At 41.9% G+C, this 22,554-nt stretch overlaps 2 protein-coding genes across 3 annotated transcripts; one reads left to right on the forward strand and one right to left on the reverse strand.

The window, feature by feature from the left end:
- The first annotated feature begins 1,846 nt into the window (after nt 1-1,846).
- Nucleotides 1,847-5,553, forward strand: LOC126602245 (FT-interacting protein 7). Its single transcript, XM_050269072.1, has one exon. It carries the CDS (start codon nt 2,150-2,152, stop codon nt 5,285-5,287), a length of 3,138 nt encoding a protein of 1,045 aa, XP_050125029.1. The 5' UTR covers nt 1,847-2,149; the 3' UTR covers nt 5,288-5,553.
- Nucleotides 5,554-5,692: 139 nt separating this feature from the next.
- Nucleotides 5,693-21,979, reverse strand: LOC126602249 (uncharacterized). 2 transcript variants are annotated; one of them, XM_050269078.1, is made up of 11 exons: nt 21,663-21,978; nt 21,497-21,535; nt 19,788-19,879; nt 19,109-19,358; nt 18,828-18,947; nt 18,681-18,756; nt 17,925-18,133; nt 17,641-17,749; nt 16,699-16,791; nt 6,746-6,906; nt 5,693-6,525 (listed from the first exon to the last, which is right to left on the reverse strand). In XM_050269078.1, the coding sequence occupies exons 1-11, from the start codon at nt 21,849-21,851 to the stop codon at nt 5,968-5,970; spliced, it is 1,896 nt and encodes a 631-aa protein (XP_050125035.1). In that variant the 5' UTR covers nt 21,852-21,978; the 3' UTR covers nt 5,693-5,967. The 2 variants fall into 2 exon arrangements, with proteins under 2 accessions (XP_050125035.1, XP_050125036.1); XM_050269079.1 differs by lacking the exon at nt 16,699-16,791 and having other exon boundaries at nt 21,663-21,979.
- Nucleotides 21,980-22,554: the final 575 nt, after the last annotated feature.

The following is a 22,554-nucleotide window of genomic DNA, read 5'->3' on the forward strand; positions in this document are numbered from 1 at the left end:
CGCAAAATATGAATTAACAAATTTTAGTCTTCAAACAGTCACGTAAGTATAAAAAAATAAAAAATAAAAAATAAAAAAACTTGTTAAAGAGACATCTAGAGAAAACTTCCTTCGTAAGCGAGATCAAGTTTTCCTTGTGACATGTTTTCTTTTCCATGTAAAGAATATCTACTTTCTTTTAGGCAAAGGGAGAATTATGATACTGCTGACCTTTGAGGCCAAAAGACTTGACAACATTGACACCCACAGTTAGAAGAAATGACTGAAAAATAATGGATCTGCCTAATTCCTTGACAGGGACAGAGAGAGATCCGAATTAATAAAGGGATGCGTTATTCATACGTGCTTTTTTTGCTGTTCATATATCTTTTTAATTTTCGATCGTCTTTTTCAATCGTCTTTTTAAATGAATTGAAGAAAAATAATAAATAATAAATAATACGTGTCAAATAAAATGAAGTTTGTGGATAACATACCCGCTAAAAAGCAAGGATACACTGCTTTTGGGAAAGTGTGGATGTTTCGTTTCATCAATGAATGAAGGATCGCTTTCAAGTTTCATTAACAATTATTTTATATACGTTGCTTTTGGCAAAAGTGTGGATGGTTCGTTTCATCAATGAATGAAGGATCGCTTTCAAGTTTCACTAACAATTATTTTAGCATCTTCCCACTATTATTACCTCATCTCTCTCAAAATTCAATAGTAGTAGAGAGAGGGATGAGATTATGGATTTTAGTGATTGAGATTTACTTCAAGCCTCATCCTATATGATAGGGGTGGTGGAATTAAAATATTAAAATATATCTATTTGTTCTACACAGTTTAAATCTGATAAAAGTATCGTTCTCTTGGTCACTTGATGATTAAAAATTCATGATCATTTTTCGTTAAATTTGATACCAAGAGTTGAGAATTAGAATACTAACATAAATTTTTTGTTACCTGATGATTAAGAGAACATTTTTTTGTTATATTCCTAAATATGTAAATATTTTCTAGCCATACTTCCTTTCTACAGGAAATAGTAATGTCTCCATGCCGATATAAAAATTCTTCCTTTGAAAAAGGAGATAACTAGTGACAAACCACAATTATCAACATCTTCCGATCCGAAGGAGGTTAGTTGAGAATTGCACCCTACTCGTGTTAAACTTTTATAGCCAAAAACAAGATTAAGTTGCAGTAATCAATCAAGTAAAGCACAAAACCTTTTCCATATAAAAGCACTGCAATTTCACCAACCCGATGAACCTCCATTTGAAGACGTGATCTCTGCGCACTGGGACTCTTCTCCTCTCTGTTAGATTATTACACGCTCTAACCAAGAATAGGACTTAGTTCCGAATAGAGCACCCATATGTGAGAGCAGACGTCACAATATATATAGGCATATATCTCTCATGTTTATACTCTTACAACTTGTGACCACGATCAAGTAGATTCACAACCTACAAAATACGAACCTAAGACTTACTCTTTTTTGCCTTTAAGGAGCTACTATTCGTACTTTTTTACTGAACCACTTGTCGCGATTGTCGAATTAAAATGTATGGTATAGATTCATGTCGACAACATTAGTGTAAAAATATGATTTTTTGTTAAAGTAAACAGTACCGGGAACTTTTCATTAAAGTTCCCTTTGAAGAAAAATTAATGAAAATAGCTTGAAAACTTAACAAGATAAATGGTAAAGTAAATAGTACTTGGATTGATTTTTTAGTACAAAAATATAATTTTTCATTAAAATAAACAGTACTGAAAACTTTTCGTTAAAATCACTTTAATTCACTTTGCATGAATATGCAGAGCATTATAAAATGTCTACTAATTTCCTAAAAGCACAAACGCACCCACCGCCACCACCACCAGAATCTTTCCCTGTCAAATATGCCATATGATCCAAAAGGGCCACCTCACACTCCTCCCCCACCAAACTCCTCGACTCGACACTTTTCTCTCTCAACCTTTCTAACATTTGTTTCTGTCTTCCTACTCCAAATGAATACCCTCATCTCATCTCCACCACCTCCGCCAACTCTTCCTCTCCCCCACCACTTCTGTCTTCTTCTTCTCCTTCACTCCCACTCCTTCTAGCTACCCTTCCATTTTACCAGACAACCTCCTCTGAGCTTCGCCGAGCTAGCCATGGCCAGTAATAAACTCGTGGTGGAAGTTCACGACGCAAGCGACCTGATGCCCAAAGACGGCGACGGGTTTGCGAGTCCCTTCGTTGAGGTCGACTTCGAGGGGCAGCGGCAGCGGACTCAGACCAAGCCCAAAGACCTCAATCCTTACTGGAACGAGAAGCTCGTCTTCAACATCGACGACCCATCTCACCTCTCCCACAAGACCGTTGACGTTGTCGTTTACAATGACAGGAAAACCGGACACCATAAGAATTTCCTCGGCCGTGTGCGAATCTCCGGCGACTCCGTCCCTCTCTCCGAGTCTCAGGCCACCGTCCAGCGCTACCCGCTTGATAAACGCGGCCTCTTCTCCAATGTCAAAGGCGATATTGCCCTCAGAATCTACGCTGTTCAAGATTACAGCAGCAACGGTGACTTTGCTCCGCCACCGCAAGCACCGCCAGTTCTAAATGATGAATTTGTTACTGCTAGCACTGGTGGTGCTGCAGAGGCTGCTCCTCCTCCTCCCCTGCAGGAAATCAATACTAATAGGATCGATGAGGAGATTCATCACCGCCAGTTTGGGGGAGAGAAGATCAAGAAGAAGAAGGAAAAGGAAGTGAGAACTTTCCACACCATCGGTACTGGGACGGGAGGCGGAGGCGGTGTCGGTGGCGGCGGTGGTTCCTATCCACCTCCTCCAATGTCATACGGGTCTGGATTTGAGACATCCCACATGAAGGAGAAGGCGCCCACCGTCGAAACAAGGACGGATTTTGCCCGTGCGGGTCCTGCCACGGTTATGCACATGCAGCAGCAGGCTCCGCGGCAGAACCCGGAATTCGCCCTGGTGGAGACAAGTCCACCATTGGCAGCGCGGCGGTACAGAGGGTTTGGATTTGGAGGGGACAAGACTTCGAGCACATACGATCTGGTTGAGCAGATGCACTTCTTGTATGTGAGTGTGGTGAAGGCAAGAGATCTTCCAACCATGGATGTTACAGGAAGCCTTGATCCTTATGTGGAGGTGAAGCTCGGCAACTACAAAGGGGTGACAAAGCATTTGGATAAGAACCAGAACCCCGTGTGGAACCAGATTTTCGCCTTCTCGAAAGAGCGCCTGCAATCCAATCAGCTTGAAGTCGCCGTCAAAGACAAGGATTTTGGCAAGGATGATTTTGTGGGGAGAGTACATTTCGACCTCACCGAAGTCCCCCTTCGCGTGCCGCCCGACAGCCCTTTGGCTCCCCAGTGGTACAGGTTGGAGGACAAGCACGGGCACAAGGTGAGAGGAGAGCTTATGCTTGCTGTTTGGGTGGGGACTCAGGCCGACGAGTCTTTTCCCGACGCCTGGCATTCCGATGCGCACGACATTGGCCACGTCAATCTGGCCTCCACTCGCTCAAAGGTTTACTTCTCCCCCAAGCTATATTACCTTCGAGTTCAAGTTCTGCAGGCTCAGGATCTTGTCCCTTCCGACAGAAACCGTCCTTTGGAGACATATGTCAAGGTGCAGCTTGGGAATCAGCTCAGAGTCTCAAGGCCTTCCCAAGTGCGCACTGTTAACCCCATTTGGAACGATGAGCTCATGTTCGTGGCCTCCGAGCCTTTCGACGAATACATAATTATATCAGTCGATGATAGGGTTGGTGGAAAGGATGAGGTATTAGGGAACCTGATTCTTTCGGTTAAGGACGTTCCTCAGAGAATTGAGACTCACACTCATAAGCTCCCCGAGCCTAAATGGTTCAATCTCCGCAAGCATTCAGCAGCTGCTGAAGAAGAAAGTGAAAAGAAGAAGGAGAAGTTCTCGAGCAAGATTCAGCTCCGCATCTGTTTAGAGGCCGGTTATCATGTTCTTGACGAGTCCACTCACTTTAGCAGCGATCTTCAGCCGTCGTCCAAGCACCTGAGGAAACCAGGCATTGGGATTCTTGAGCTTGGGATCCTGAGTGCCAAAAATTTGCTGCCTATGAAGGGAAAGGAGGGTAGGACTACTGATGCGTACTGCGTGGCCAAGTACGGAAACAAGTGGGTGCGAACCAGAACGCTTCTCGACACACTGACTCCTCGCTGGAATGAGCAGTATACTTGGGAAGTTTATGATCCATATACTGTCATCACCATTGGTGTTTTCGACAACTGCCATTTCAACGGAAGCAAGGAAGAAGCGAGAGATCAGAGGATTGGGAAGGTGAGAATTCGATTATCGACCTTAGAAACAGATCGAGTTTATACGCATTTCTATCCCCTGCTGATCCTCACACCGTCGGGTTTAAAAAAGCACGGGGAACTTCAGTTAGCATTGAGGTTCACTTGCACTGCTTGGGTTAACATGGTAGCACAATATGGAAGACCATTGCTTCCGAAGATGCACTATATCCAACCTATACCTGTTAGGTACGTTGATTGGCTCCGCCACCAAGCAATGCAAATTGTATCGATGAGGCTAGCCCGTTCAGAGCCACCGCTCAGGCGGGAGATTGTCGAGTACATGTTAGATATAGACTACCATATGTTTAGTCTGAGGAGAAGCAAAGCCAACTTCCATCGCATAATGTCGGTTCTTTCCGGTGTCACGACTGTCTGCAGATGGTTTAACGACATTTGCTGCTGGAGAAACCCGATCACAACGTGCCTCGTCCATATCTTGTTTGTGATATTAGTTTGCTACCCAGAACTAATACTGCCCACAATTTTCCTCTACCTCTTTGTCATTGGCATATGGAACTACAGGTTCAGGCCAAGGAGCCCACCGCACATGGATGCTCGGATTTCACAGGCAGAGTACACCCATCCGGATGAGTTGGACGAGGAATTTGACAGCTTCCCCACCAGTCGACCCTCCGACATTGTGAGGATGAGGTACGACAGGTTGCGTAGCGTGGCGGGAAGGGTGCAGACGGTGGTTGGAGATTTGGCAACCCAAGGGGAAAGAGCCCAATCATTACTAAGCTGGAGGGATCCGAGAGCAACAGCAATCTTCATCATCTTCGCGTTGATCTGGGCCGTGTTCATATACATTACTCCGTTCCAGATCGTGGCAGTGCTGCTCGGAGTCTACTTGCTTCGGCATCCGCGATTCAGGAGCAGGATGCCTTCTGCACCAGTTAATTTCTTCAAGAGATTGCCATCCAAGTCAGATATGCTACTATGAAACTGGAACTATTACCTGCAGCTAATTATCTTGATTATTCACTTCATTCTTGTGAAGAAAAAGGTTACTTAGTAAATAAACCAACTAAATAAAATATGTACATCCAGTTTGTCAATCCCATCCGTAGAGTCAATTCTTTTAAGATTTCTATCTCGTTTGGAACTGTTTTTTTTTAAGAAACACTTGTGCTCGTAAGCAGTTTATGTAAAAGCGCTTTTATTAGCACATTGAAATTTTTAATAAATATGCAAATGCTTCATGGAAAAGTACTTGAAAGTGTTTCCTGGTGCTTCATCCAGCAAACACGTCAATAGCTATTTTGAACTCAGGAGCACTTTTATATCTAGCAAACATAGTTAGAACAACTTTCGTGATCTGAAAGCGCTTTTAGTTACTTTTAGAGCATTTCCAAACAGGTCGTTTATCTCTACCTTCCAGACTTTTATTTCCATCAGGTTCAGCTTTCAGTTACAAAAAATCAGATCCAGATTCAATTACAAGTGAAGAAAAGCACTTAAGAGAAAAGCAGTTACAACAACTTGCATGCAACCACACTCTATATCCAGCATTACAATCATACCAAAAATATTATATTTCTGAAGATACAGACAAGCTCATGTGGCCAACTTTCCATGAAAATCCTCGACAAAAATTGGATTAGTACAGCCAATGTTCGCTAATTAATTAGACGACGGAATCCTAAAGCCGAGATGTACTAGTAGGGTTACGATTGTCAGGAAGCTCACGAGCATCCCGCCCAGAAGAGCCCTATCGACAAAACCCCATTCACCCAATCTTCCTTGGGCTTGCTCTTGCTTCTTCTGGGATCCCAAGCCGATTTCGTTCTCCACGCGTTTCTCAACCTGATTCTTTCGCTTCCTCAGTAACCATCCAAGCAGATTTCTGTTATTCCGATCTTCCAACAGAACGACATTCTTCATTACGGCACATTCTCCCGAGGTAGCCTGTCCTCCACAGCTTTCCGGTCCACAGGCACAAGTTTCTGGCTCTGTTGAACACGCGCAAGTCTCACAATTGTTGGCACCTGGAAAACATTTTTCCTGACTACGCGTTTCGTTTGTTGAAGCTGTTTTATCATTTATGTGAGGGATGGTCTCAATCACTTCTCCAAAAACTGACCACCTTCCTACCGATGTGATCTTCGCGATAGCTGAAGTCCCCAACATGCTTTCTGGAGCGGCTACAAGCACCTGCACGTATCCCTTGGTATGGCCAACCTGGGGCAAACATAGAACATAAAATTGAAAAAATCACTTCACTTCATTCCTCGATTGAAGAATCGTCATAAACCCGAAAACTCTTGGCTAAAATGGCCAACATGGTGTTACTAGACCGAAAGATCATTGGCGCCAAAATTGAAATAACAAACACTACGTCAGCACATAACATTGCACTTCATTATTATCAAACGTTGAGTCGACAAAAACATATACTTACCAAGTGAATTCCATCAGTAGCAATATCAGTTATCCATATTCTTTCCACCCTGCCCTCCATCCCAACATATGGTGCGAAAGCTTCAAAAGCAGACGTCAATTCACGGCTCCTTTTCTTCACTACAGTACTGGGGACCTTTTTCATCCTTGCAGCAGGGGTTCCTAAATTTACAAACAAGATAAAGCACAAAAGCCAATTAAAAATCTATGTATTAGCTAAATGATTTCTGTACTATAGTGCAACACCTAACTTATCATCCTCACTTTCGGTTAAAAACATTTTCCTTCCCAGACCTACACCAGTTTCGGTAAGTAAAATGTTATGGAAATTTAACAATACCATCAAGTGGTTAGAGCACATCTGTAGGTAACTCTTTATTTATTTTAACATGTACAAAGACCATTTATGCATCAAACGATGAACAATCAGAAGGGAAAGCTGTTGAGAAGAGCACACAAAACCAACCAGCGCCAACAGGACAGCCCACATAATTTTGGCCTTCCTGCCCTTATACAAAACAATTTGCGACTTTCACAGAGAAAGGAGAAACAATCCCTTGGGGTCACAAAACTAATAATATGTCTCTAGTCAAAATTTGTAGCTATCAAATCACACTTGTAGGATTGTCTCTACATAGGCTGCTTTATGGTTTAGGTTTGGCATATTGATTGGCAATAAGTTTACCTAAAATACCCTCCAATTATTTCTCTACCTTATCTCTTCTACCTCTCCGCCCTCTCTTCTCCTATCCCATTTTTTTATTTCTTTCTTCATTCCTATCTTCTCTATTTCTGGTCCTGCATACATTTGGTACGGCGCAACTTTTGTCCGGTTTGTCCAACATCAGTGACTATTTGCCAAAAAAAAAAAGTAATAAAGCACTCTTAACTTTCCTGTTTCCCATGATACATTGTCCTACAAAACTTTTGAAGCATGGTTTCTACAATAGTAGCAGCCACGAATATAGTAATATCGTATATTATGCACTTAAGTCCGTATTTTTTGAATACTACTTTCATTTACTGTACGTCTCAGTGAATCATTAAGATACATGTTTTTAAAACTCCACGTACGATACAGTATTACACATGTATGTACTTTCATGTTTAATACGTATAATTTTCACACTGTTCAATAATACATATAAAATTTACGTATTTGACATGTACCTTAACTTATTATAGGAAAAAAACAATAATATTTTAAATAAATAAATATTAATATTATGTTTAATACGTGTAATTTTTACACATACATATCGTTCGCGTGCTAACTCCGCCTATGTCTTACATGGCCGGTCCCAAGCCCGGATAAAGGAGGAGGGGGAGGGCGTCAGGTAGTCGACAGCCGGCACTCCATGATCACGTCGAATCCTTATGAAAATGAATCCAGAACAAAATCGCGCTAAAGCTAGGGCGTCACCCGTAAGTGGCGCGCTGTGTGGCCCGAGCACAGTGATAAGTGAGCAAGGGTCGCTGTATCTCCATCGGCACCCGGATGCAGTGTTAAATGAGCAAGGGGGCCATAGAAACTTCTTTTCGAACGACTCCACTCAAAGTTGTTTGGGAGCATATGCTCCTATCAACTTTACCCGGGACACACAAAAGAAGTACTTTGATCCTATTAGACGGGGGAGGGTGAAGAAGCTAGGACAGAAGGGTAGAGTTCAAGAGAGCAAAATGCGTTTAGGAACGTGGAATATAGGAACCTTAACGGGAAAATCTATGGAAGTAGTGGAAGTTATGGTGAGGAGAAGGATAAATATTATGTGCCTACAAGAAACTAAGTGGGTTGGTAGTAAGGCAAAGGATCTAGAAAACTCAGGGTTTAAACTTTGGTATTCGGGCACAAATAGAACGAGAAACGGTGTTGGCATCATCGTGGACAAGACCTTGGTACAAGATGTTGTAGATGTCAAGAGGGTAGGAGATAGAATCATGGCAATCAAGATTGTAATAGGACAAGAACTTATCAATGTGATTAGTGCGTACGCACCTCAAGTAGGGTTGGATACGAGTTCGAAGGAGAAATTTTGGGAAGATCTTGGAGACTTGGTGCAAGGAATTGCTCAGACGGAGAAGTTATTTATAGGAGGAGATTTAAATGGACACGTGGGCAGGGAGACAGGCAACTATGGAGGTTTTCATGGTGGCCATGGTTTTGGGGAGAGAAACGAGGATGGGGAAGCTATCTTGGATTTTGCAATGGCATATGATCTCTTCTTAGCCAACACCTTCTTTAAGAAGAGAGAAGAACATGTGATCACCTACAAGAGTGGGTCGTTAAAAACACAAATAGATTTTCTTCTAATGAGGAAAGGGGATCGTATAACTTGTAAGGATTGCAAAGTTATACCAGGAGAGAGCGTGGCTAATCAACATCGCTTGTTGGTGATGGATGTACATATCAAAAGAGTAAGACAAAAGAACAAGACTTGGAAGTGCCCAAGAACTAGATGGTGGAATCTAAAAGAAGAAAAACAAGCCATTTTCAAAGAGAAGGTAATCACCCAATGTGTGTGGGATAGAGAGGGGGAAGCTAGCCAAATGTGGGATTCCATGGCTAGTTGTATCCGAAAAGTAGCAAAAGAGGTATTAGGAGAGTCCAAGGGCTTTGCCCCACACCAAAAGGAATCTTGGTGGTGGAATGAGGAGGTACAAACAAAGGTGAAGGCTAAGAAGGAATGTTGTAAAGCCTTATACAAGGAGAGGACCGATGAAAATGGTGAAAGGTATAGAAAAGCGAAGCAAGAGGCGAAGAAAGCTGTCAGAGAAGCTAAGTTAGCGGCTTACGACGATATGTATAAACGACTAGATACCAAAGAAGGAGAGTTGGATATCTATAAACTAGCTAGAGCAAGGGAAAAGAAGACAAGGGACCTAAACCAAGTGAGGTGCATCAAGGATGAGGATGGAAAGGTTCTTGCTACAGAGAACGCGGTTAAAGACAGATGGAGAGGTTATTTTCATAATCTTTTCAATGAAGGACATGAAAGGAATGCTTCTTTAGGGGAGTTGAGTAACTCAGAAGAGTGTAGAAACTACTCCTTTTATCGTCGAATCCGGAAGGAAGAAGTGGTTGTAGCTTTGAAGAAGATGAAGCATAGAAAAGCAATAGGCCCAGACGATATACCAATCGAAGTGTGGAAAGTTTTGGGAGAGACAGGTATAACATGGCTCACTGACCTTTTCAATAGGATTTTGAAAACGAAGAAGATGCCAAATGAGTGGCGAACGAGCACTTTGGTGCCTATCTACAAGAATAAGGGCGACGTACAAAATTGCATGAACTATAGGGGTATTAAGCTAATGAGTCATACAATGAAGCTCTGGGAGAGAGTCATTGAGCATAGATTGAGGCAAGAGACACGGGTTTCGGACAACCAATTCGGGTTCATGCCAGGGCGCTCAACCATGGAGGCAATCTATCTCTTACGAAGATTGATGGAAAGATATAGAGATGGGAAAAAGGATTTACACATGGTCTTTATAGATTTGGAAAAAGCGTATGATAGGGTCCCAAGAGACATTCTTTGGAGGATTTTAGAGAAGAAAGGAGTACGAGTAGCATATATCCAAGCTATAAAGGATATGTATGAAGGAGCAAAGACCGCCGTAAGAACTCATGAAGGACAAACCGAAAGCTTTCCCATAACTGTAGGATTACATCAAGGCTCATCCTTAAGTCCTTACCTTTTTGCGTTGGTAATGGATGAGTTAACAGGACATATTCAAGATGATATTCCTTGGTGTATGCTTTTCGCAGACGATATAGTGTTGATAGATGAAACTCAGGAAGGGGTAAATGCAAAGCTTAACCTTTGGAGAGAAGTGTTGGAATCTAAAGGTCTTCGCCTCAGCCGATCAAAGACAGAATATATGGAGTGCAAGTTCAGTGCAAATGGAGGCCAAAACGAGTTAGGGGTGAGGATCGGAGATCAAGAAATACCAAAGAGCGACCGTTTTCGTTACCTAGGATCTATCTTGCAAAAGAACGGAGAATTAGATGGAGATCTCAACCATAGAATACAAGCTGGATGGATGAAGTGGAAGAGTGCATCCGGCGTGTTGTGTGACCGCCGTATGCCACTGAAGCTCAAGGGAAAATTTTATAGGACGGCAATAAGGCCGGCAATGCTGTATGGCACAGAATGTTGGGCGGTGAAACATCAACACGTACACAAAATGGGTGTAGCGGAGATGAGGATGCTTCGTTGGATGTGTGGGCACACGAGAAAGGATAAGATTAGGAATGAGGATATCCGGGGTAAAGTAGGAGTAGCCGAAATTGAAGGAAAGATGAGAGAAAATCGGTTACGGTGGTTTGGACATGTGCAAAGAAGGCCTACTGACGCTCCGATTAGAAGATGCGACTATGGGACAGAGGTTCAGGGCCGAAGGGGTAGAGGAAGACCTAGGAAAACTTTGGAAGAGACTCTAAGAAAAGACTTAGAGTACTTGGATCTAACGAAGGACATGACACAGGATCGAGCACAATGGCGTTATAAGATTCATATAGCCGATCCCACTCAGTGACTTGGATTTTCCAAGTCTCCAACCAAGAAGTTTTCCTCACTCGGGAAATTAAGGGAACACTACCCCAACCTACATGCTCCACTCAGAAAGCTTCAACATACAAGCTTCAACAAAAGAAAATTCAAAGAACTTAGCGAAGAAGGCTTTGGTGTATTTAACACAATACGTTGAAATGAAGGAAAGCTTATTTATTGATATCCCCGATAAGCTACAAATATGTACATATACATGAGTCAAAATAAACACACAAGAGGGAGCCTTCACAAAGGTTGCTTAGGAGAAGTCTCAGCAGTCGGTAGAGCCCCAGAAAGAGAAGGCACCGGAGGGGGATCATTTGGAGCCTCAGTACTGGACAGAACCCTAGAAGGAGGAGGCATCAGAGGTTGATCATTTGGAGCTTCATTACGCGGTACAGTCCCAGAAGACGAAGGCAATAAATGCCTTTGGAACAAACCCACAAATCTCTGATGATCAAGTAAAACCTGACCATCAGTTTCCTTCATCTGGTCAAGCTTCCTCTTCATGTTTGTAGCATAGTCATGTGCGAGCCGGTGCAACTGTTTATTCTCATGCTTGAGCCCTCTAATCTCCTGTTTGAGACTCATCACTTCAGCCGCCAATGATTCAACTTGGCGGGTTCGAGCAAATAGGCGTTGTGCCATATTAGACACAGAACCTGCACACTGAACACTGAGAGCCAGCGAATCCTTAACAGCTAACTCATCAGACCGTTTGGAAAGTAGTCTGTTATCTTTGGGAGTGAGAAGGTTCCTGGCCACCACCGCAGCGGTCATATCATTCTTCATCACGGAATCCCCAACGGTAAGAGGACCAGTTGGGGAGACGAAGGATGGGCGCCATATGTTGTCTGGAGAAGGCGGGGCTGCCTCTTCAACAAGGTTCAAGTCAAAACGACGGTCGGAGGGGCCAGACATTTTCAAAGGTGTTGAAGAGAGAAGAGGTCGGACAAATCAAGATCTTAGAAGTGCAAGAATGAAGCTTCTACTGGTGGAGATTCAAGTGTGCTTTGGAACTTAATGCCAGCCCCTATAAAAATCTGCACTCGACGGAGCTTCAGAAATCAAAGAGGCGCCTGCTCAGAAATCGAAGAGGCGTTTGCTTTCTCAAAAGCTGGGCTGCTTAGAGATCACGAGGGTTGATCTCAGAAATCGAAGAGCCGTTTGCTTTCTCAAAAGTTGGGCTGCTCAAAGACCACGAAGGCCGATCTCAGAAATCGAAGAGGCGCTCGCTTTCTCAAAAGCTGGGCTCCCTAGAGACCACGAGGGCCGATCTCAGAAATCGAAGAGGCACCTACTTTTCCAGCCTTGTCAGCACTTGTCACACGCACACTCAGCTTTGCGGAAATTATGGGCATTCTGTCAAAGACTTCTGGGGAAGTAGAAAACACATGAATCTTACTGTTCAATCACCCACTTCCCACACGCAACAATAGCTCATGGGTACCACAGATAACTTTGCCAAAGTTCTCTGCCAAAGTTGAGCACGTGAAGCTTGCAGCTCCCACTACATCGCTCTGACAAAGAAGGGTAAAAGAATAGCAAAGAAACAGCACTAACAAAGTTTAGACCCATAAATTTTGAAGGTCTAGCTACCATATTATTACCCACAAGGGTAAACGAACAGTACCACTGCTGGATAATTGGAAAGTCCATGTATGTCAACCTCTGTGCTTCGTGGCAAGGTAGACTAGCAAACATGCCCAACCTTTACTCACATTCGAGAAAACACTCCCAATAAGATTGCTTGCTCCAAAATCGAAGAGGCACCGTCCTCCGAATCTAAAGAGCCAGACTCCCAACATGACTACTTTCTTAAAAATCGAAGAGAGGGTAAAGGAACAGTACCATTGCTGGATAATTGGAAAGTCCCTGTGTGTCAACCTCTGTGCTTCGTGGCAAGGTAGACTAGCAAACATGCCCAACCTTTACTCACATTCGAGAAAACACTCCCAACAAGATTGCTTGCTCCAAAATCGAAGAGGCACCGCCCTCCGAATCTCGAGAGCCACTCTCCCAACATGATTACTTTCTCAAAAATCGAAGAGACACTGCTCCCCGAATCTCGAGAGCCAGACCCCCAGCATGATTGCTTTCTCAAAAATCGGTGAGGCACCGTTCTCCGAATCAATCGAAGAGGTGCTCGCTTTCTCAAAAGCTGGGCTGCTCAGAGACCACGAGGGCCGATCTCAGAAATCAAAGAGGCACCTACTTTTCTAGCCTTGTCAGCACCTGTCACACGCACACTCAGCTTTGCAGAAATTATGGGCATTCTGTCGAAGACTTCTGGTGAAGTAGAAAGCACATGAATCTTACTGTTCAATCACCCACTTCCCACACGCAACAATAACTCATGGGTACCACAGATCACTTTGCCAAAGTTCTCTGCCAAAGTTGAGCACGTGAAGCTTGCAGCTCCCACTACATCGCTCTGACCAAGAAAGGTAAAAGAATAGCAAAGAAACAGCACTAACAAAGTTTAGACACATAAATTTTGAAGGTCTAGCTACCATATTATTACCCACAAGGGTAAAGGAACAGTACCACTGCTGGATAATTGGAAAGTCCCTGTGTGTCAACCTCTGTGCTTCGTGGCAAGGTAAACTAGCAAACATGCCCAACCTTTACTCACATTCGAGAAAACAGTCCCAACAAGATTGCTTGCTCCAAAATCGAAGAGGCACCGTCCTCCGAATCTCGAGAGCCAGACTCCCAACATGACTACTTTCTCAAAATCGAAGAGAGGGTAAAGGAACAGTACCATTGCTGGATAATTGGAAAGTCCCTATGTGTCAACCCTTGTGCTTCGTGGCAAGGTAGACTAGCAAACATGTCCAACCTTTACTCACATTCGAGACAACACTCCCAACAAGATTGCTTGCTCCAAAATCGAAGAGGCACCGCCCTCCGAATCTCGAGAGCCAGACTCCCAACATGATTACTTCCTCAAAAATCGAAGAGACACTGCTCTCCGAATCTCGAGAGTCAGACCCCCAACATGATTGCTCTCTCAAAAATCGAAGAGGCATCGTTCTCCGAATCTCGAGAGCCAGATACCACAGACCACTTTTTCAAAGTGCTCTGACAGAGTTAAAACATGTGAAACTGGCAGCTCCCACTACCGTGCTATGACCAAGCAGGGTAAAGGAATAGCATTACTACTTGTTGTTAGGGAGACTCCTATATATGTCGACCTCCATCCCCAACGGACAGGCAGACCTGCAAAAATGCTCAACCTTTCATCATATCTGAGAGGGCACTCCCAACAAAGCCTTTCGAAATATTCAGCTTTCTTTCCCCCCGATAATACCTCTGCAAACAAGCTATACTAGAGCAAGAATATCTCATATCATCAGGGTTAAAAGCAAGAGTATCCCATATCATGCTTTTTCCCTGTTTTTTCTTTTGGCCTTGTTTTTACCTGCAAGACAAGGAGAAAGAGAGCAATCAGTCAGCACTTGGAATCAAGCTTCCAGCCAGGAACTGACTGCCTGGAACCCCTTACCTGATTACTTACCTGGCATTGCTCTCGAGTACTCATCTTCAACATCTTATGTTTCCAGGGAAGATTCCGCATCTGCTTGAGGAACAGATAGGGCAAGTGCGAAGGATACAAGGAAGCATGTGGAGACAAGCATAACAGCACACGTGCCGATACATCCATTACTCTGTCAAAAGCAAAAGTATCCCATATCAGCAGGGTGGAACGTACTCTAGATTTGATGGACTTGTTTTGACCCTCAAATTCTTCAGTCGGCCTTATACTCTGGAGGAAACCAGAAAACCCTCCAGCTCAGTTCAAGAATAAGCCTGTGGAAAGTTACTTCTTCAAAAGCAAAAGTATCTCATATCATCTCTTCTCATTTTTCTTCTCTTTATCCTTCATGCTGCTGCAAGATGGGGAGAAGGTGAACAATCAGTCGGAGCTCTGATTGCTTACCTTGTCTGTCACCTCTTTCAGCAGACCCCCTAGCTCGGCGACTTGGGGGACTCCTACTACATGGTTTGTATCGCGCTTGACCAAGCCTGAAACTACAAGTAAGCTTCAAGTGAAATTGATACATTACCTTGTGCATCTCCACCAGTTAAAGATACCACCCCTGGATGGAGGAAGAGTACTTCCAGAGAAGATGCCACATCTACTTATGAGACAGATAAGGCAAGTCAAGACGACACCACACTCCGATACTTAGAAGTTTCGTGATTACGAGATCATTCTCCCACAATATTTCCTAATGTCATTTGTACTAAATCATTCACTCGTACTCACTAAAGGAGAGCTTGAACCTATGTACTTGTGTAAACCCTTCACAATTAATGAGAACTCTTCTATTCCGTAGACGTAGCCAATCTGGGTGAACCACGTACATCTTGTGTTTGCTTTCCTATCTCTATCCATTTATATACTTATCCACACTAATGACCGGAGCAATCTAGCGAAGATCACAAAAAGCGACCGTTTTCGTTACCTATGATCTATCTTGCAAGAGAACGGAGAATTAGATGGAGATTTCAACCATAGAATACGAGCTGGATGGAAAGAGTGCATCCGGCGTGTTGTGTGACCGTCGTAGGCCACTGAAGCTCAAGGGAAAATTTTATAGGACGGCAATAAGGCCAGCGATGTTGTATGGCAGAGAATGTTGGGTGGTGAAGCATCAACACGTACACAAAATGGGTGTAGCGGAGATGAGGATGCTTCGTGGGATGTGTGGGCACACGAGAAAGGATAAGATTGGGAATGAGGATATCCGAGGTACAGTAGGAGTAGCCGAAATTGTAGGAAAGATGAGAGAAAATCGGCTCTGGTGATTTGGACATGTGCAAAGAAGGCCGACTGACACTCCGGTTCGAAGATGTGACTACGGGACAGAGGTTTAGGGCCGAATGGGTAGAGGAAGACCTAGGAAAACTTTGGAAGAGACTCTAAGAAAAGACTTAGAGTACTTGGATCTAACGGAGGACATGACACAAAACCGAGCGCAATGGCGTTCTAGGATTCATATAGCCGACCCCATTTAGTGGGAAAAGGCTTTGTTGTTGTTGTTGTTGTTGTATATCGTTCGCGTGCTATACTAATCCCGTATTTTATAAACTATGCTTCAAACCATATCCATGCACACTTTTTCTTTTTTATCAAACTGAGCAGGGGATGTATAATGTTACATGGTCTAAAAACAATAAACTTAATCGTAACTTTGTATTTATATCAGCTCCCCATATATGGACAATGAAATATGTAGATACCATGCTTTAACCATTGTGTATGTGCATATGACGCCCCTTACGGCACCCCAAAGTAACTTTAGACCAAGGTGCAATTAAAACATATAAAAGGCGAAGACTGGCTCCAACCTATTAAGTGAAATCTGAAATTTTATACTACCAGATATTATCATACCTGGTCTAGGATAAAACTGTGAAATATGAACTTGGGAGAACTTGTACTCCTTAATAAGGCTAAGAGTTTGAGTAAAATCTTCATCCGTTTCACCTGAGAAGCAATGAAATAAGTGTAAACTTCTCAAGTAATGTTCTCTGTACTGCTCAATGCAGAGAATAAAGTAATCAAATCCCCCAAGATGCCCCAAAGCACCCACCATAACTGTAAATAATATAGATACTCCAAGAATATGTTATTGTTAACGCTGTTCGTGGAGAGATAAGTTTTACTAGCTGGGAGTATACTGGTTACTTGCTGATTAGATGATTAGCAACCAAATATTTTCATACATATTTTTTAAAACCCTACAAACTTGCCGTTATTATATATGATGTTAAAGAACCTTAATTTCCTCTAATAAAAGCAAGAAATAAAGATCATGCCATTGAACAAAAGAAAACCAATTTCAGCCCCATAAACATATCCAGACATATTTGCAGTTTATCCAGAGCATATCTGAAAGTCTATTAAAAAATCAGGTATCACTGGAGCCAGGCGTATTAGGCAAAATATCTATATACAATACCATGAATAGGGACGTATGTAGTATTCAAGGCTTCTTGGTGTCCAACTCTTCAAAACATTCTAACGTACTTTGTTCACCTCCAGGGATCTGCTAAGTTTATCCCCCTCAACATTTCAAACTTAATCTTAGTGCTTTTACCACCAGGAATCATTTATATCCCTTTCATGCTAATTTTATCTCTCAAAACTTCCAACTTAATCTTAGTGCTTTATCTTGCTTTTGGTGTTCCAGAGTCACAATCTCAAATTGAACCTTTAGAGATATGTTACATCAATAATTGATCAACAATGAATATGTACGTATAAAAAAAGGGATCCATGTGAAGTACAAAAACAAACAGGAGCCATGATATCAGAATCAAGCTACATACTGACCAGGAAATCCACATATTATATCAGTTGCAATCTGCATCCCTGGCACAAGCTCAGTTAGGGTATCTACCACTGTCTTGAACTCACTTACAGTATATTCCCGATTCATTGCCTGAATGAATAAGCATAGCTATTTGAATAAAGCAACCTTAATGTAATCGGAAGTCTAGATTTGTTATACTAAACTTATAATTAAAGCCCTAGGAAGACAAAGTAAAAGGATAAGTCAAACTTAGCCATAAGAAAATGTGATCATCTATGAAAAGAAGAAAAAAATTAGGACTTACGGTCAAGACGGCATCACTTCCAGATTGGACTGGCACATGTAGAAATGAGTATACACATGGATGACGCAAAACCTCTGCTATTTCCTTCAAGTGTTCCAGAATGAATGGAGGATTTGTCATTCCAATTCGTAACATTGTGCTTGCATCAGAAGGGAGTTCTGCGACAATTGCATTCAATAAAATTGGTAGATTGACCCCAATGTCACGACCTGCAAACATCAGGGCAACCATTATTAATATACAAACATGGCATAAATAGCATTTTGACTTTTTTTTCCTTTTAAGTTTTACTTTTTTGGTGTGTCCTGAAATGATTTTTCCTCCAACGTCCAACAAACAATTATACTACAACTGTGAAGATTTCAACACACGTGACTATGGTATACTTATTATTTACTCTATTTTTCTGTTCAAACATACTTCACATGTTTACAACTAAGCTTACATTGCCGTTTTGAGCTATAAAGCCCAAAAATTTATCAATCACTTAAAGACTATTTGGGGAATTATCTTACAATTTCTAACACTTTCAGAAAGACAAGTTAAAAGAAAATATAAAAACTAAATAAATATATAAATAAAAATTCAAGGTTACATAGTTGGGTCAATCCAACATGCTTGCAAGGATTACTTCACATGAATGTATAAATCACTAAAACCAAGTACCTTCAACACGGGGGCAAAGTTTCTCCAGATAAACAAGTACTTCCACAATCACTAATCAATCAAGAAAATAGAATTATAACTACAAATTACCATAAGCGCCAGTATCTTCACTGCTCAACCATATTTCCTTAACTCCATCAGCTACCACAGATTTTACACGTCCCACCTGCAGTGCTAAAATTCTAATTAAACTGGAAACATATATAATATAAGAAATACCAGTGGCATGATACTTACAAGGCTATCAACAGTATAACTTCCTAAATGACCACGAGCATGCTTCGTCTTGCAGTAAGTGCAAGCACCTAAACAACCGACATTAATGGGAAGAATCTCAACGAACTTATTTTTCCTCACCTGTAGAAAAAAAATTCAAATAAAAAACTCCATATCTAGACTAGTAGACAATATAAGGTAGAAACAGAAACAGATTGCAGGAGTGGGTAACAATCAAATACTAATTTTAAAAGGAAACAAAATAAAATGCAAACACCATGGTAAAAATCTACGAAACGCACCTTGGGGAGGTCAAGTGCAGGCAATGTCTTACGACTCAAAAGGCGCACCTCATGACCTTTCAAAGTCTCTTCAACAATTTCAACCACACGGTCAATTTGCTGGACTCCAACAATACTGACACCTTCTAGCTCCTTTAGATCTCGACTTCCTTGTGGCACACACCCAGCCACCACCAGGGGCTTTCTTGCACCTTTACCTTTTGCTATCAGAGTGTCCATGGCAGACTGACTTGGAGATTTGACAGTGCATCTACATCAAGTAACAAAATAAATATACGGAGAATTATGAGTTAACAGATAATAAAAGACATCATTCGTAAAAATTAAAAAATTGGACACATGTAAAGAGTATCTTAAATGTAAAAACAAAAAAAAACAAAAAAAAAAAGTCAACTTCAAAGGAAACTTCAGCATTAAAAGAAAGGCGAAAAAGCACACATATGGAATAGTTGACTTAAATATAGGAATAGCATTTAAAACAGGTCTACTAAAGTTCAAAATCTACTATGACACAAACTATAAACTGCTTATTAAATTCTAGCAAGTGCCAAAATGATTTCCCAAAGACTGAAGTACTAAATACTCCCTCCTTTGATTATAAAATATAATTACGTAATTGTTTCAATGTAACGCATGACCAAATCCACCAAAAAAATGAGACAAATAAAAGAATCCTCACGTGTTTATGAGCCACAGATCTGCCTCCTCAGGATTGTCACTTAACGGATACCCGAAAGCTGAAAGTTGACCAGCCATATATTCACTGTCACTCTGACACAACAACAAAGTGCAAGGGGCGAAAACAAAAATGAGAAATTTAATGCATTCTCTAATGAATAGAAAATTTAGAAAACAATGATGGTGACATGACCAGATCTCATGCTAATATAACATTAATGGTCAAGCAGGATAAAAAGGTGAACAAAGAGCTGGAGTTAACATTAAGTTTAAATCCACTGATAATCCCCCTAAAAGTGCGAAGTTCTCAGTACACGATCTTTTTATAGATGGGAAAAGAAAATGTAGAAATACAATAAGCAGCCCATCATTACCACTCCATACAGTACCATCGGAAAGGATGCAAGGTCCAAAGTAAATTGAACAAAGGAGTTTAATACTCCAACCAAATAAAAGGGGCCTTTATCACCATATAAATCCTACTTATACCACAATGACAACCTAAAACTTGGTATCAAATTATCAATAGATCCATTTGAAAAAAGGTTGATGAGAGAGGATAATCAGCAAATAGCTAAAATGGCAGATATAGATCCACAAGCTTCTACCAACAAATCTAATCGAATACACCTTTATTTCATGAACATCTAGAAAAGCAATGCAGCCACTGCCAGTTCTTTACTTATGCCCCAGTTGACGTCATGCATTTCTCACGTGGATCATCTATTGATAGGACTTACCCTGAAAATCAACAACTGCTTTACTAGGATCCTGTCCACCCAATGGCTTTCCAGGCAAAGCTTATGATCACTTAAAACTCCACCAAATTCTATATATTTAATTCTAAGAAGCTAACCTGATATAACCCCCTCAATTTGATGTTCTCTAATCTTTCAAGCCCCCTCCAGCACTTTTTATAGATGAAATAATATTTTCAGTTCTTCGGTTTCATAATAAACATATGGAATTGGAACCTGCTTAAATGGCCAACCTATGTGGCAACTTTTGTTTCCCAACCTATGTGGATGTGCACACTACATCATTGCATTGGAAAGCCAACCATGTTACAAAAGCCAATGGGACAATCCATGAGCATCTCCAAGGGACAAGGCAAAGGAAGAGGCAAACCATATTTACCTTGCAACATCATCTTTTACCCTCTCCAATGCATGGCATTTGCCTAACAATTCGCCTCATCCGTCGAAGTGACAGATTTCTGATGAGGAAAATGTTGAAGACAAAGTACCACATGACCATTGACTCGAAAATTTGACTGTCCCATGTCATAAAAAAAGGCTGAGAATAAAAGTGCAGCATCCTCATAAAAACATAGCAGTCTTCTCTTCCCGTACAGCTTGAAGAGCAGTAGGACATGAGAGCGATTAAAGGTTATTATTAATGTATTATCAGCAAGGAACCCATTTTTATGTATTGTTTTCATCCCATAATTCTTTCCACAAACCGCATAAACCTTTCAATCCGGCTTCCAACACACGCGATCAAACCATTCTCAACAATCAAAACTTAACAAAAACCGAAACCCGGCCCCTTATTATTGAACTTGAAGCCAAAACTAATAACATCTTGTTAAAATTGTAGAGGCAACAACCTGAATGGTTTGCCTAGTAATCCCAGTATAAAATGACAACGCTAATTTCAGAAGAAAAAAAAAATACTTGAATTACAATAGAAATAAACCCTAAAACGGACCTGGTTGTGTGAGCATCCAAATGTTTTGATATATATAGTCTGCCAAAAGAGAAAAACAAGGTCAGCACTTAGCGAAAGAAACCATCTTTAGAGAGAGAGAGAGAGAGAGAGAGAGAGAGAGAGAGAGAGAGAGAGAGAGAGAGAGATAGAGATTAGAGAGAGAGACCTGAGTGCCAGGGACTTTGGGAAAGAGAGGAGCGAGTGGGTCTTGGATTTGAGATAGCTTCTTGTTGGTATTGCGGCCATTGGGATTGGGTTTCTTCTTTGGGTTCATTCCGACGGTGTTTATTGGCAGACGAAAACCGGGAGGAGCTCCGCCTCCGCTGCCAATCAACAAATCCTCAATGTCCTCCATTTTCTTAGCTTTCTTAGTCGGAGTCTGACCCAAACACACAGCAACGAACGCCTCTGCGATAGTTAGACTTCTCAGTTCGAACGCAGTGACGACGACGGACAGAGTGAAAGGTTATGTAACACTTCTATTTTATTTGGACCCACTAAAAATCGAGTAATACTGAACTCGCCCATGTTTTATTTATTTCTATATTTATTTCTTTCAACTTATGTTATGCAGTTGGAAAAATTTGACGGTGTTGTAAGGGTGCGTTTGGTACGTGGGACGGGACGGGACGGAACGGGACGAGGCGTTCCGTCCCGCGTTTGGTGCGCCAAAAATGGGTGGAACGGGCTGTTCCACGGGACAGATTTTGGGTGTTTTTGCGTTCCACCTCCCCCCCTGGAACGGGTTTGTTCCACGTCTGTGGAACACAATGTTTTACCATTTTAAGACAAATATACCCCATGTCTTTTTCAAAAATTACACCTTCGTTCCGTCCCGTCCCGTCCCGTCCCGTTCCGTCCCGTCCCGTCCCGTCCCGTCCCGTCCCGTCCCGTCCCGTCCCGTCTGCGTACCAAACGCACCCTAAATAAATATCATTGATTGTGTGGCTGTCCACATGAAGCCAACACGTAATATGTAACTAGTTAGGGTTTAGTCACTCTACTGAGAAAAAACAAACACTCTAATTAACGTTCATGACGAACATTCTAATTTTTTT

The sequence above is a fragment of the Malus sylvestris genome, chromosome 15 (assembly GCF_916048215.2).
Source record: "Malus sylvestris chromosome 15, drMalSylv7.2, whole genome shotgun sequence".
Lineage (NCBI taxonomy): Eukaryota > Viridiplantae > Streptophyta > Magnoliopsida > Rosales > Rosaceae > Malus > Malus sylvestris.